Source organism: Macrobrachium rosenbergii, chromosome 18, assembly GCF_040412425.1.
Source record: "Macrobrachium rosenbergii isolate ZJJX-2024 chromosome 18, ASM4041242v1, whole genome shotgun sequence".
Taxonomy (NCBI): Eukaryota; Metazoa; Arthropoda; class Malacostraca; order Decapoda; family Palaemonidae; genus Macrobrachium; species Macrobrachium rosenbergii.
This window is the reverse complement of record NC_089758.1, coordinates 7,356,090-7,370,981: the sequence shown is the minus strand read 5'-3', so window position 1 is coordinate 7,370,981 and position 14,892 is coordinate 7,356,090. Positions and strand designations below refer to the sequence as shown.

At 44.0% G+C, this 14,892-nt stretch overlaps 1 protein-coding gene across 2 annotated transcripts in view; it reads left to right on the top strand.

Annotated features, from left to right (window-relative positions):
• LOC136848071 (C2 domain-containing protein 5) overlaps positions 1 to 14,892 on the top strand; it is a 201,875-nt gene that overhangs the window by 13,437 nt on the left and 173,546 nt on the right. For both annotated transcript variants that reach the window (XM_067120245.1, XM_067120244.1), the window contains exon 3: positions 10,348 to 10,516. In XM_067120245.1, the coding sequence (XP_066976346.1) occupies positions 10,348 to 10,516 (169 nt within the window). The remainder of the gene's footprint in view (positions 1 to 10,347; positions 10,517 to 14,892) is intronic.

Sequence of the window (14,892 nt, the reverse complement as noted above, 5' to 3'; positions counted from 1 at the left end):
GACAGGGTTAGGAGGTCTTCCTCCAGGAGTGTGTGCAAGAGTCAGGTTATTTCCTCTCCTGATAATCCTAACGTAGTTGATGTTGCACCTGTCCCTGTGGTTTTGCCTTCGGGCCCCGATGTTGTGTCTGTGGAGGGTTCGGCCCTGGCGCAGATCATGAGTTCTATCCGTGCGCTCGAGAACAAAGTGACATCTCTCCAAAGTGCTGTGAAGTGTAGTGCTCCCCCCAGTGTTGTGGAGGGGGCATCAGATCGGCCCCATAATGCTTCTAGGCCTGGACCGCTGTCAGACTCCCAGGACTCAGGGAGAAGGCATGTCGAAAGCCGCAAGAAGGTTACGGGGCTTCCCACCGATCTGGACGTCCCTTCGGCAGGTCCTGTTGTCGCTTCCCAGGCTGCCAGAGATCGTGCTTGGCGCCGCATTCTCAAGGACTGCTTTTCGTCCTCCGAGGCGTCCTCCCCTCGCAAGGGGTGGAATTCTCGTAAGGACTCTCGTCCTCTCAAGAGGAGCTGTGTTCAAGAGGACGCTTCTCGTCAGTCTTCTTCGTCGGCTAGTTATTTTGAAGCTTTTCCACCGCAGAAGAGGACTAGGATTTCGTCTGATGAGGATGTTTCGGAGCGCCCCAGCCGCTCTAAGGAGAGAACCTTTCTTGCTCCTGTGAGGAAGAAGAAGGCGTCCCCTCGCCCATCGTCTTCCCATAGGATTGTCTCTCCTCCCAGACATGATTCTTCTCCTTCTAAGAAGATTTTGTTGGAGATGCAGCGGCAGTTGTCTTCTCTTATTGCAGAGAAGGACTCTGCTCCTCGTCGTCGCAAGGACTTGACTTTGCCTGTCAAAAGATCAAGGAAGTCTCCTTCTCCTGCTCCGCTTTCGTCGTCTCCTTCGCCTGTGTCGTCGCCTTGTCGCCCTGTTAGCTCTCTTGCTCCTCGTCGTGACGCTCGTCAACATGACGCTTCGCGAGCTTCTTCCCGTGACGCTTCGGTAGCCGCTCTTCAGGACGCTTCTGTGCAGGACGCTCGACAGGACGCTCTTCCGGTTTTTGGGCGTGACGCCAGTGTCGACGCTCTTCAGGACGCTCTCCAGGACGCTCCTCAGGACGTCCCTTCGGTTGCTCTTCAGGACGTTACGGAGCATTCCATTTCGTCTGAGAAAAGAAGATCTCTTCTTCGTATTGGACCTCAAGGCCTTCGTTCCCCTAAAGTGTTGGGTGACTCGGTTGCTTCTCCGGCTGTGGCGGGAGAGGTGTCTGCCGATTCGGATCCTGCTGAAGTCGAGCTCTCGTCTGCTTCCTCTTCTTCCGATTATCAAGTTTTGACCGGCTTGCTTAAAGACTTGTTCGGGGACAAGTTTAAACCTTCGGCTCCTCTCTCTCCTCCTTCTCAGTTAGCTTCTTCCAAAGCTAGGAGAGCGCCGGGGTTTTTGAAGATGACTTCTTCGTTGGCGACCAAGAGGGCTTTCAAGAAAGTCAACGTGTGGATGGAGGAACGGAAGTCCCATGGCAAGACCTCTTTCGCTGTGCCTCCGTCTAAGCTTTCAGGCAAGGCTGGTATGTGGTATGAGACGGGAGAAGATCTCAGCCCTAGAGTTCCTTCCTCTTCCAGAAGGTCTCATCTGCCTACTGCTAAGGTTTCTTGGACCTTGTCAGAGACTGACCATCATCTCAAAGGTCTCTTCCGCACCATGGAGGTGTTTAATTTTTTGGACTGGTGCTTGGGAGCCTTAGATCTTAAGCTTCGAAGCTCGGATTCTATTACCCTGGGGGAGCTCTCTAGTGTCCTTAATTGTATGGACAAGGCAGTTAGGGATGGATCTGAAGAACTGGCGTCTCACTTTGGTACGGGCCTCTTAAAGAAGAGGGCCTTGTTTTGTGACTTCACAGCTAAGTCTGTCTCTCCTTCGCAAAGGGCAGAGTTATTGTTCGCTCCTTTGTCTAACCATCTGTTCCCCCAGTCTTTGATTCGGGACATTTCCGCAAGTCTTAAGGAGAAGGCCACGCAAGATCTGTTGGCTCATTCTTCTAGACGTCCTCCAGCTCCTTCTTCTTCTTCTGCTTCAGTTTTGTCCTCCAGGAAGAAGAAGCCCTTTCGTGGAGGAACTTCTTCCTCTAGATCGTCTCCCGCGAGGAAGAGGTTTCACCAGAGGAGCGGCCCCCTCAAAACCTAGGGAAAAAAGTGACTTCTTTCACCTCCAGACACCTGTAGGAGCCAGGCTTCTTTATTTTGCGGGAGCCTGGAGAACGAAAGGGGCGGACGCATGGTCACTAACTGTCATAGAGAAGGGTTACAAGATCCCCTTTCTCATGTTTCCACCCCTTTGCACGTCCGCCCAGGGATCTGTCGCCGTCTTACCACCGAGAGAAGCAACAGATTCTTTTGGACCTCCTGGAGCAGTTGTTAGAGAAGAGAGCCGTGGAACAAGTTCTGAAGTTGGATTCTCCGGGTTCTACAACAGGCTTTTCTTAGTCCCGAAACAGTCGGGAGAGTGGAGACCGGTCTTAGATGTAAGCGTCTTGAATCGCTTTATTTCAAGGAAAGATTCAAGATGGAAACGCCCCAGTCGGTTCTAGGGGCTTTAAGACCAGGGGACTGGATGGTCTCTCTGGACTTACAGGATGCGTACTTCCATGTTCCCATTCATCCTCAATCAAGGAAGTACCTGAGATTTGTGCTGGGGGACGTGTCTTCCAGTTCAGAGCTCTCTGCTTTGGGTTTGTGCACCGCTCCCATGATCTTCACGGTGATCATGAAAAACGTTTGAGGTGGCTTCACCTGGCGGGTGTTCGGGTGTCATTCTACCTAGACGATTGGCTCATACGAGCCTCTTCTCGGGAGAAGTGTCTGGAGGACCTGACTTTGACGCTGAATTTGACGAAGTCCCTGGGACTTCTTGTGAACCAAGAAAAGTCCCATCTGATCCCGACGCAGTCCATCGTCTATCTGGGGATTCAGATGGATTCAGTGGCTTTTCGAGCTTTTCCATCCCGAGAACGGCAACTGCTTTGCTTAAGAAAAGTTTCGTCCTTTCTGGGGAAAGAAACATGCTCGGTGAGGGAATGGATGAGTTTGCTGGGGACCATTTCCTCGCTGGAGAAGTTTGTTTCCCTGGGAGGCTCCATCTCAGACCACTCCAGTTTTTCTTGGCGGAGAACTGGGGAAAAGGAGAATCTGGAAGAGATTTTGACGATATCTCCTTTTGTCAAGGATCATCTGAAGTGGTGGTTCGACCCCTTAAAGCTTGCAGAAGGGGTTTCTCTTCGTCTTCAGAGCCCCGACCTAGTGTTGTTTTCCCGCAGCGTCCAGGGAAGGATGGGGAGCAACACTAGGAGGGGGGAGGAAGTGTCAGGCACCTGGAGAGGGGAACAGGTGTCCTGGCACATAAATCTCAAGGAATTGGGTGCTCTTTCTGGCTCTTCAATTCTTGAAGCCCAAGTTGCAGGCAGAATTGTCCAAGTCAATTCGGACAATACCACAGCTCTAGCGTACCTCAAAAAAAAGGGGGTACTCGATCTCGTTCCCTGTTCATCCTAGCGAGGGAGATCCTGCTCTGGACTCATGCTCGAAGGGTCACTATTCTCACGAGGTTCATTGCGGGAGTGGAGAATATCCGAGCAGACCTTCTCAGTCGGCAAAATCAGCTGCTACCGACCGAGTGGACTCTTCACAAGGAGGTATGTTTAGAGTTGTGGAGAATATGGGGACGTCCTCTAGTGGACCTCTTTGCCACGTCCAGGACGGCAAGACTCCCCCTTTATTGCTCTCCTGTCCTAGACCCAGGAGCGTTAGCCATAGACGCCCTCCTCTGGGACTGGAAAGGCCTCGACCTTTACGCTTTCCCTCCCTTCAAGATCCTGGGAGAAGTGATAAGGAAGTTTGCAACGTCAGAAGGAGCAAGGATGACTTTAATAGCCCCCTTCTGGCCAGCAGCGGATTGGTTCCCAGAGACCCTGTCCTTCCTAGTGGACTTTCCAAGAACGCTTCCATTGAGGGTGGACCTTCTCAAGCAGCCGCAGTTGGAAAGGTTCCACAAAACCTCTCCGCTCTGAGTCTGACTGCGTTCAGACTATCTCAAAGTTGGCCAGAGCAAGAGGCTTTTCGAGAGCTGTGGCAAAGGCCATCGCCAATGCCAGGAGACCTTCTTGAATGCGGTCTACCAGTACAAGTGGTCTGTTTTTAGGAGATGGTGCAGGAGTAAAGGAGTTTCTCGACCACGACCTCTGTACCACGAATAGCTGACTTCCTTTTTATCTTAGGCATAAGAATAAACTGGCAGTCTCGACTATTAAGGGTTATAGAAGTATGTTATCGGCAGTTTTTAGGCACAGAGGCCTGAACTTGTGCGACAACAAGGATCTTCACGATCTACTGAGATCCTTCGAGACTGTCAAAATTCCTCAACTCAGGACACCTTCTTGGAATCTGGATGTTGTCCTGAAGTTTCTTATGTTTAGTTCTTTTGAACCTCTGTCTTCGGCTTCCCTCAAGAACGTGACGAGGAAAGCTGTCTTCCTAACGGCTCTGGCGACAGCTAAGAGGATTAGTGAAGTGCAAGCAATTAGCAAACATATTGGCTTTAGGGGTCCTAATGCTGTATGCTCCCTAAATCCTTTGTTCTTAGCCAAGAACAAAAATCCTTCAAACCCTTGGCCCAAATCTTTTGAAATCAAAGGTTTGACGGAGATACTTGGGCAAGAGTCAGAAAGAGTCTTGTGTCCTGTCAGGGCTCTCAAGTTCTACTTAGCCAAGACCAAGGAAACTAGAGGCTCATCGGACAATCTGTGGTGTTCGGTGAAGAGACCTGATCTTCCCATGTCCAAGAATGCCTTAGCATTCTTTTTAAGAAGTACTATTCGAGAGGCTCATTCCTCCTGCCTAGAAGGTGACATGAGACTTCTGAAAGTAAAAGCTCATGAAGTTAGAGCTATCGCGACTTCGGTGGCTTTCCAAAAGAATATGTCTCTGAATGATATTCTTGGTGCTACCTTCTGGAGAAGTAATTCAGTGTTAAGCCGCATTACTTGCGGGATGTGAAGACGACATTTGAAGACTGCTCTTCGCTGGGACCGTGCGTTTCCGCAGACACAATGTTGGGAGAAGAAGGCAATACTCATCCTATCCTTTAGGGGTTAGGTAGTATTTTTAATCTTGTTGTTGTTTATTTTTGGTTGTTGGGTGGCCATTGAGGTGGACGTCCCAATTTTTAGCCTATGCTAGGTTTTTACCTTAGATAGGGCGGTCAGGTGGTTGGTCGTTGCTCCTTCTCCCTCTCTGTATGGTCACATGATCTAGTCCTATTGTGGTCACGCCCCCTTGGACAGGTCATCTGGATCTCTCCAGCTTTATAGGTCCCTACCTTGCTGGAGACTCTGGATAAAGCAGAAGCAGGCTTGGGTGACAGATAACCTCGAAGTCAGCTATGCTAACAGGTAAGGAACCAAGGCGTCATTCGCCTACATTTATTTGTTTCCTAAATCCTATTCTGTCTCTTCCCACCTCCAACGGTGGGATTCAGCTATATATATATCTGGCAGGTAAGTGTCATGAACAAAATGATATTTTAATAATAAAATAAGGTTTGTTCATACTTACCTGGCAGATATATATACTTTTAGTGCCCTCCCGCCTCCCCTCTTGAGACAGTGGCACTAGAAAATCTGAATAGAAAATGGGAATGGTTCCCGATTCCCGCCTCCCAGCGGCGGGAATGAGTACTAACCACCTGGCCACACTGCGTGTGTGCAGTTTGAGTTTTGAAATTCTGTCGGATTTCTTCGGAGAAATACAGCTATATATATATCTGCCAGGTAAGTATGAACAAACCTTATTTTATTATTAAAATATCATATTCCTATTCAACATCACACCAAGGTCTTTAACTGCTTCCTTGTTTGTGATTGTCTCATTATTAGGAGGAAGGGAGTCAAAGTGAAGAGTTTGGGGCTAGCACCTTCTGCAGGTTCTGTCTCTCCAGACTTACCTGCCCCAGTACTGTATCTCCAGCACCTTCCTCCACTCAGTAGCCTAGTCAGCCTGCCCCACCTCCCTTTGCAATACCCAGTTTCTTTTTATTTACTGTATTGTAAATGTAAGGATAAAATTTACCATTGTTTTGTATGTATGTGCTCAGGAATTGTTTTCTCTTTTATTTATTTTTTATTTTTACTGATTCATTACATTACATCTGCTTAAATTCTGACTTACAGACAAAATCGGTTTATGTCCTTGCCGTAGGAATGTATCTTGATGTAACAGTGTCCCTACTGTGTGTGCATGTGTGTGTATATATATATATATATATATATATATATATATATATATATATATATATATATATATATATATATATATATATATATATATATATATATAATATATACACACACACTCACATACAGTTGAGGAACATGCCAGTTGAGGAACATGCCAGGGCACTGCCTTGTCCTTTGGATGATAGCCATGACCTTTGGGTCTTCGTTATCTCGGCTCATCCTTAGGGTCAAGTCAGCCCTCCTCAACTCCTAAAGAAGTCCCAGGCTTCGGAAGGAGATCATGGAAATATACAGCCCTGTTTTTCCCTTCTTTTCCATATGGAAGGAGGCCAGAAGGAAAGAGAGGAAGAAGTATCAACCGTACAGAAGTTCTCCTACTGCAGATGCCTGGATGAAGTGATACTTGTCAAGTCTCTGGACCTGACAGAGACATTGCTGAGACCTGGGAATGGAATCCTTCAGAAGTATATACTTCCCTTGGGATCTCAGCAATTTTTTTCATCAAACTTCTGTCCTGCCTCCTCTCCCGTGTTCATGATTCGGGAAATACCAGCTTGGCTAGAGCTGATAGTCTTGGTATCCTGTCATCCTGCAGAAAATTCCCCACGGGTCAGCTTCGCCTTCATTCTCATCATGGAGAATGAAGGAGGTCTGCTTCCAGTCCTCCATCCTTCTTTCCCATTCAAAGGATCGGGAAAGATTTAGCCTAATGCTTGACTGACAGGGAACCTTTGAATATGCTTCCAGAACATTCTCACCACATCATGCGTCTACTCACAGATACACCGATCGAGGAATAGGCGCACACCTGTAAGACTGTTGTCTGTAAGGTGTGTGACCGAGATGATAAGTACCTTCTCATCAACATCCTGAAACTCAAGGCAGCCTTTTGCCCTTCCGAGAATTTCAGTATGGGGTTTGCGACACTCAGTGGTTTTGTTGAAAAATAACATCACAGTAGTGGCATAAGTCAACAAACAAGAGGGGATTGCTTTTCCTACTGTTTCACCTGTTAGCATTGCAGATACTCGAGTGTCCTATAGCACACTCAATAGTTCTGTGAGCCAGATACATTCCCAGAGGGGATGTATTGGCAGGCGAGCTTGGCCTCTGGTTCGAGTGACCAGGACATAGTGCAATCTCCTGTCTTTTCTTTACGAAGAGACTGCTTGACTAAAGGATCCTTATTGTCTTTCTGTTTGCCCCCTTCCCCGGGCACAACAAGAGTCTGTAGTTTTCCCTCTCCTTCGTACCTGACGCATGGCCTGCTATGATGAGGCAGGCTGTCTTTATGGGAAACACTACGTTTTCCCTCTGTGTTTATCTGTTTTGCTAGGGGTTCAACAAGCATTGCTCACCCTGAGTTATAGACGGATACTGGAACACCTCGCCTTTTGCCCGACCTGATAGCTCTGCTTCCGAGGCATCAAGAAGAGTTCTCCCTGACCCAACCTCCTGTGGCAGTTACACAAGAAGCAGTTCATCAGACAGTACATCCCTGTGTTTTTCAGGACTAAGAGATTTTCCAACTTCCCTTGCAAGCATAGGCTTTGTTGCTGAGTGGCAACGTTTATAGCTGGATATCTCTTGAGGTCCTCTGATGCTCTGTTCTAGGGACTGGATCTGTCTTTGCTGGTTGGTGTCGTCGACAGAACTACTTCTCGGATCAGAGTTGCTCTTCACCAGGTTGCGGATTTCCTTGTCTTCTCCGTTGAGGGGTGCTTCTCTTCGTTTCAGTTGTTAAGAATGTAGGCCCTTGTGACCTAGTCTTCCATCTGAAAGTAGCCTTTTTCTCCTCAGTTCATATTTAGCTACTGATGAGAAGTTCCTTTCGGTCTTGCTGTCCAAGAGAACTGAGGTCCCTGGGTGGCATATGGCTCTCATTTAGGGTTCCCTCGCTCCGGCCTTGGTGTAGAAGATGGATGAACAGGGGAAGGGGTCAATACCTTGACTCCTTCTCAGATCCTGTAACGGACTCTGAATTCATTGTCGTCTTTTGCCAGGTTCAAGTCCTTCGTCCCCTCCTCCTGATCCAGATCAGTCGTTACTTTGTCCTGTTAGGGGGCTGCAGTACTTTCCGAAAAGGCTTGACATTCCTAACCTGGATGTCCTCAACGTTTTTGCTAGTATTATCCCTCCCAAGAAAAAAGTGTCAAAGAACACATCTTTCTCTTGGCTTCATAAGCAATCGAAGGGTGTACTCTGCAGCTGGCGATGATGATGCCCGTACAATCCACCCGAGAGCTCACGAAGTCATTGGCTTGGTCCATCCCTCGCATTCCAGAAGTTTCTGTTGGTCTGGAAGCAAGATGTGGTCTCATAGACCACACTCTTGTCTTCTACCTCCGATCTTGCCCACAGGCCCTTGGAACCATTTTTTCTTGGTCCCGTGGTATTTGCTCAACAAGTTGTTTTTTTTACCCAGCTCCTTCAAGGGGACAGGTAGCATCTCGCCAAAGGTGTTGGTTCTGGAAGTGAGAAGGATTCTGAGAGTGACTGGTCTCTCGTCCCCCTTCTTCCTTGTCCTCCTACTTCTCTTCCTTCGGGATGGGAATGAGACTCGAACCGACACTTGCTGGAACTGGTGTCTGACGTGGTAAGACTACACACTGAGCACCTGTTCTATTTTTCTTTCTAGAATCATAAAAGCAATCCCTCTCCTTCCTCTAGCAAGGGGAGGAAGAAGACTCGGGCAGTAAGGAAATCGTGTTTTGGGTCTTTTCCTTGCTGCCTCCGACTCTTTAGATTCTTCCCAGCCTTTTTCGTATGAGTTACGATTCCTCATTCATTCGTAAAGGTCCAGATGTCTACATTTGATCTTGCAGGTCTTACATTCCGATCAATATGTCAGAGGCACAGTACTCCTCTTTGCTCTTTCGACCAGGAGGAGTAGCTGAGGTGTGCAGAACTCCAGTCAGTTCAAGAGACTCACTCAGATTCCTCCCTCCAACCAGTGAGTCTTTCTAAAGGACCAATGGTTTGTATAGTGAGTAGGAACAAATCACAGTTTTTAAAAGTAAATTGTATTTTTACTAACCATACAAACCTGAGGTCCTTTACATTACATTTTTACGCCCACCTCATGCCACCCCTCAGTCTGAACCTTTGCTGAAAGGCAAACTGGAATGTTTACATCCGGGCAGGTGGGTATTCCCGCATACCTGTTGGTAGTTACTGCCTGACTACCTTGTTCAAGAGGTTAACAGCCGTTTCCAGCTTCGCTGTAAGTAATTCCTAATGTAAAGGACCTCAGGTTTCTATAGTTAGGAAAAATATAATTTACTTTTTAAAATTTTGATGTTTAACACATATCCTAGGTCAATAGTTCACACATATACACATTTGTATCTCGTGTATGAAAATACAATATGGTATCAATTGATTAAAAAGTTGCTGAATAAAAATACAATAATTGTCATAAAACCATGGTAGGCTGTGGGTGAACACATATAGGTTACCTACTAACTGAGCTGTGTCATTTACGAGGGAGAGAAAGGGAAGGGGTTACATTTTTTCAGTGTATTTATGCGGTATATTTTCTTACAAATACGTATAGTATGGGGAAAAAGTAGATAATTGCCTTTTGCATAAAGTCTTCAGTTTAAAGTGTGATGATTGTTTTTATAAGTATATTGAGTGTTTACAGTTATGTGGTATTGACGAGGTTAGGTGAGGAAGGGTATGGAGATGCCCTTGAACACCCCTAAATTTGTCTTTACTCACCCTTATCCAGATTTTGCCATTAACTGACAGGCCTTTGTCTCTGTTTATGCAGGTAATTGAAGGATTACTAATATAAAAGTACAAATAGCTTTAAGCTATTCATACTCTTATCCCTCCTTTTTTCAGTTTTTATTTATTCGTTGGCTAGATACGGTACATGTAATGTATTGTCAATTTTTTGCATTAAAAATATTGTCCCTTGTTATGTTGATGCTATATTTCCACTAACACAAATCCGATGAGAGAAATATATGCTATCAGTATTTTACTAAAGCAGTATATTAATACCACTCTCTTCTTCAGTTAGCAATGGTTAGAAAGACGTAGGTGAACCTGACCAGGAATGCTTTTTTTTACAGGTCGACGATCAAGAATTACAGGATGAGCCATTGCAGATACGTTTGATGGATCACGATACTTACTCTGCCAACGATGCTATTGGAAAAGTTTACGTCGATCTAAATCCTTTGTTGTTACCCCCTCCTGGTCCTCCCCATGGCCAGCGCCCACATGATCCCTCTCAGCCAGGTATTCTCAGTCACCTTACCTTATATTAATGTTTTTTAATTTAATGAGTACTGGAAAACAGGGCCAGGAATGTTATATAGTTTGTTCTCGGGTTTTTTTTAAAGATAAACAATTTTAAGCTTGAATTTTCCATTAAAATTTTCTTGATATCTTATTTCCTGAGAATGAAGTCGGATAAAGGTAATTTCCTTTATTTGGGATGAATCCTAACTACTGTTGAAGCTAGCTTATATCTCCGTGCTGATAGATGAGTCGGCATTCAAAAAAAGGATCGAATGGCTGCCCGGATGACTGTCTGGTACACCTGTTCTCCACCGGTTGTGTTTCGAATGTTTTAGCTCTTGTCAGGCATTGTTGGTACTTCATGGCTGTTTGCTGCTATCACAGTACTGTACATTTAATTTTCCTAGGATGTCTCTACTGGAATCAAGGCTAAGAACATCAGGTTCTGTAGGAATGATTACTGTACTGTGTTAGCAGGATGTTTAAGGAGATACACAGTTTACACTGGCTGCAGTGGTATGAAACGTGATCTTGAGAATAGATGTGAGGAAGTAGGGATTTTCAATGGACTTTCTTCTTAAGTTCGTTAGTACAGGAAGAGATGGGAAGCAGATAGATTACGAAAGCAATTACAGTACTGTAGTTAGGTCAGGTTATCAACCTGTCATTTTTCCCCCTTCTGGTCCTTTGTCTCTAGTTAGTCATACTCAGTCTAGGCTTTTACTTTGCTAATGCTTTATTTAGTACTGTGGCTTCCTCTTTAGCTCTGCCTTCTGCTTCCAGAAAATTGTACTGTATTGAGAATTTAAAACTGGACGTAAACCTTATTTTTATATAAGTAACTTACCAGTAATTACATAGCTATTAGTTTCACTTATCCTGCAGCTTAAAATTTCACAGGTCTCACTCATTTGTTTTGGGGTAGGTGACGTGCCCCACCCACTTTTGGGGGAAAGAGAGGAACAACTTGGCAAAGAGCTCAATTTGTTTCTGTTGGATGATGGTTGTAGTACCGTGGTTGGCAGCAGCTTGATTTTGGAATTTATACTTTCCAGGTTAATATTTCTTCATCAGTTGGTAAAGTATTTCTTGCAAGCCTTATGGCTTTTATTAGTTAGTGATAGGCGAGGCCTGATCATTGGTTTATGATTTTATTCCCAGTTTTTGGACTTGTTAATTGACTTTTTCATAATGTCTGACACTAGTGCTTCTAGTTATAGGTATTGCAGCAAAGGCTGCAATACTCATCTGACTAAGGAATCGTATGACTCTCATATGATGTGTACTGTGTGTAGAGGACAAATTTGTTCTGTTGACTTGAGATGTGCAGAGTGTAATGACTGGGACTCAAAAAAGTGGAAAACATTAGATTCTCATTTGAAGAAACTTGCTAGGGACACAATAAGGAAAGCGACTGCTAGGGAGGTTAGTAACCTAGCTAGTCAGGATTCGTCTGCTAAATCAGACATGAATATTCCTTTAATTTCTGTAAACCCTGTCCCATCTCCTCTACCTGTTCAAACCTCTCCTTGCCTAGCACTCATGTTTTGGATCCCAACACCATGGCTGGTCTTGAGTCAAAAATTGACAAGAGATTTGAATTAATTGTAGAATCAGTCGCTCAGTTAGTCTCTTTGGTTAAAGTGCTCAGTCGGTCAGTTAGCCTCTTTGGTTAAAGTGCTGATGGATAATAAAGGTGATTCAGTACCCAGTGGTGCCCAGTGTTAGTGCGGTGTTTGTGGAGGAAGTGGCTGTTCGGCCCATTCGACTCTCCTAGTCACTTGTTTTGTCCTCAAGGAGTTACCATCCAATGTCAAAAACCTGCAAGAAAGAGAAGTGACTACAGTATTGCGCATGCGTGTCCACCCTCTTGTTTACAACTGGGCCGTTAAAGACCAAGAAGCCATTACTCTCTCTTGGTCTATAGCAAACGGTTTAAGTTGTTACCAGCGCTCCGAAAAAATTCAACTTTTTTTTTCCAATTTCATTATCGAGGTTCATGGAAACATCAAAATAGCAAGATAAGTGCTTAATATAAAGTTCCAGTTAAAAGTGTTAGTTTTAAACTTTTGGAATTGATAAGTTGTGTGTGAAAGCTGGAAACCGGCTTGTTGATTGCTAGTTTCATAAAGCGAAAATTGTTTTAAATTCTAACTAAATGTTTCAACTAAAAGAAATGTTCCACAACATATCATTAATATAGAAAATCTTTTCAGATTATACAATGTCTACAATAATGTAGGCAGTGAGTGAGAATAATTTAGACTAGATTAATAGTTTATGTTGTCTGTAGCCTATGTCCTAGGATTACGTATCCTTAAGTGGCCTAGCTTAGGTCAAGGACCCTAGGATCAGATAATCATAATATCTGGGCAAAATAAATCGATAACCTAACAATAAGGCTGCATATTACTATAATTTTTTCCTTTTATATAAGCCTTTGTATTTAAGCATGATCCAAATAATCCAGGACTAGGCATTACCTTTTATTAAGTGATAACCTTTTACGAAACATCCCATTTTTGGACTAAATTGTTAGCCTAGACCATGTTACCTAAGACTAGATGAAATAGTAACCTGTGCTGGATGAGATGGTAACCTAGTCTTAAGGCTACCTACTAAGGTAGTGGTGTTTTATGTAACCCATACCCTTAAGTGTGAATTAAATAATCCGGATTAGGCAGTATCCTAGATTAGAGTAAGTTATAGCCTGGCTATAAGGTTACACATGAGTGAGTTACTGTTTTATATAGTTGACCAAATAGCCTAGGATTGGATATAAACAACAACCTGGGTTAGACAAAAAATAGTAGACTATAAGGTTACATATTAGTAAGTTTCTGGTTTTATATAGACTATACATTAAGAGTGATCTATAATAATCTGGGTTAGGCAATACCCTGTACTAGGCTAAGAAAGGACAAATAAGCCTAGGATTATATACTGTATAAGCAGTATCCTAGACCCAATAAAATAACCTAGTTTTTTACCACTTGGTAGCATATCTGTAAGGCTACATACTAGTAGGGTCTTATGTAGCCTATATCCTTAAAGGTGTTATAAACTAAGAACAGGCAGTAGCCTAATCAGATTAAGTAGGAACCCCTTTTTAAGGAATATCCTACTATTAGCCTGGAACAGTGATGGCCGAATATCGGATAAAAGGGTAGTTTCAGCCACATAAAACAGAAAACCTGATTATAAGAGGATTATTTTATGTATAGTTGATATCCTTAAGTTTTAAATAAGCCTAGAATAGGCAGTGGCCTAGAACAGGGTAAGCAAGAACCTTCTGAGAAATCCTGTATTCTTACCTTAACATAGATTATACTAGTAGAATTAACCTAAGCTATATAAAACAGTAGCTGGGGTTAGTTAAACAAATGAGTTTGTAGCAGTTAGTCTGAATGGTTGTAGTAAGTAATACAGCAATGTACGGGTATGAAAACTAACCTAAACCTTAGAGGGTTTAAGTTAACATAAATATTTAATTAAATGTATTACAACTACACACTTTTAATCAAGTTAACCTGTAATATAGAGACTGTATGAAGAATTACATTTAAAACTACATTTAAACTCATCTAAAAACAATCAATACTAACTAGCTTCTAATAACAACTTGTTTTATATCACTACAGGGCCACCATTAGTCAGAATCCTCAGTTCAAGTGTTCTGTAGCAGATTGCTCAGTTCACTTTTTACCAGTGGGAACGGCCCATACCACCTGCCATGAGCATAGTCCTTGTAGAAAACAAGGAAAATTTGCTTGGTCACCAGATATGGGCGAGATTTGTAGTATGCTCCTGGCAGCAAGTTTTAAGGATGAAACAACTCTTTTTAAGCTGTCTCGATAGGTCCTAGGGTTCAGTAGGGGTGAGGAAGGAGGAGATTATATCTTTCCAGTAGAACTCCAGCAGCAGATATTTAACCCTTTCTCAGAACAACATCTATGTTTGGGCCAAAACCCTGTAACATCAGTCCCCAGTGCCTCCTGGGTTAACCCTGAGGAGGAAGTAGAGGAATCTTTCACGATGCTAGCTAATTTTCTATTTCAAATTCATCTCTAATCTCTGAGGGTTTTTGAGTAGTATATGTCCATGTATCCCACTCCTATCAATGTGGGCTTCAGCTATGTAATTATTTGGTAAGTTACTTATATAAAAATGACATATTGCAATACACTCCCTGAACACCTGAATTAGCCCTGGTTACCTACCAGCCCAAACTATATCCCCAACTCTATTACCCACTAAGTGGCTAATTAACTGTCAGCATTACCAACGCTTACAGGAAAATCCTGTCAAATGAGTTACCTAGCGTACCGTTGGCAACGCTGCTGCAAGTCCCGGCTGTGTATGGCCGAGAACCC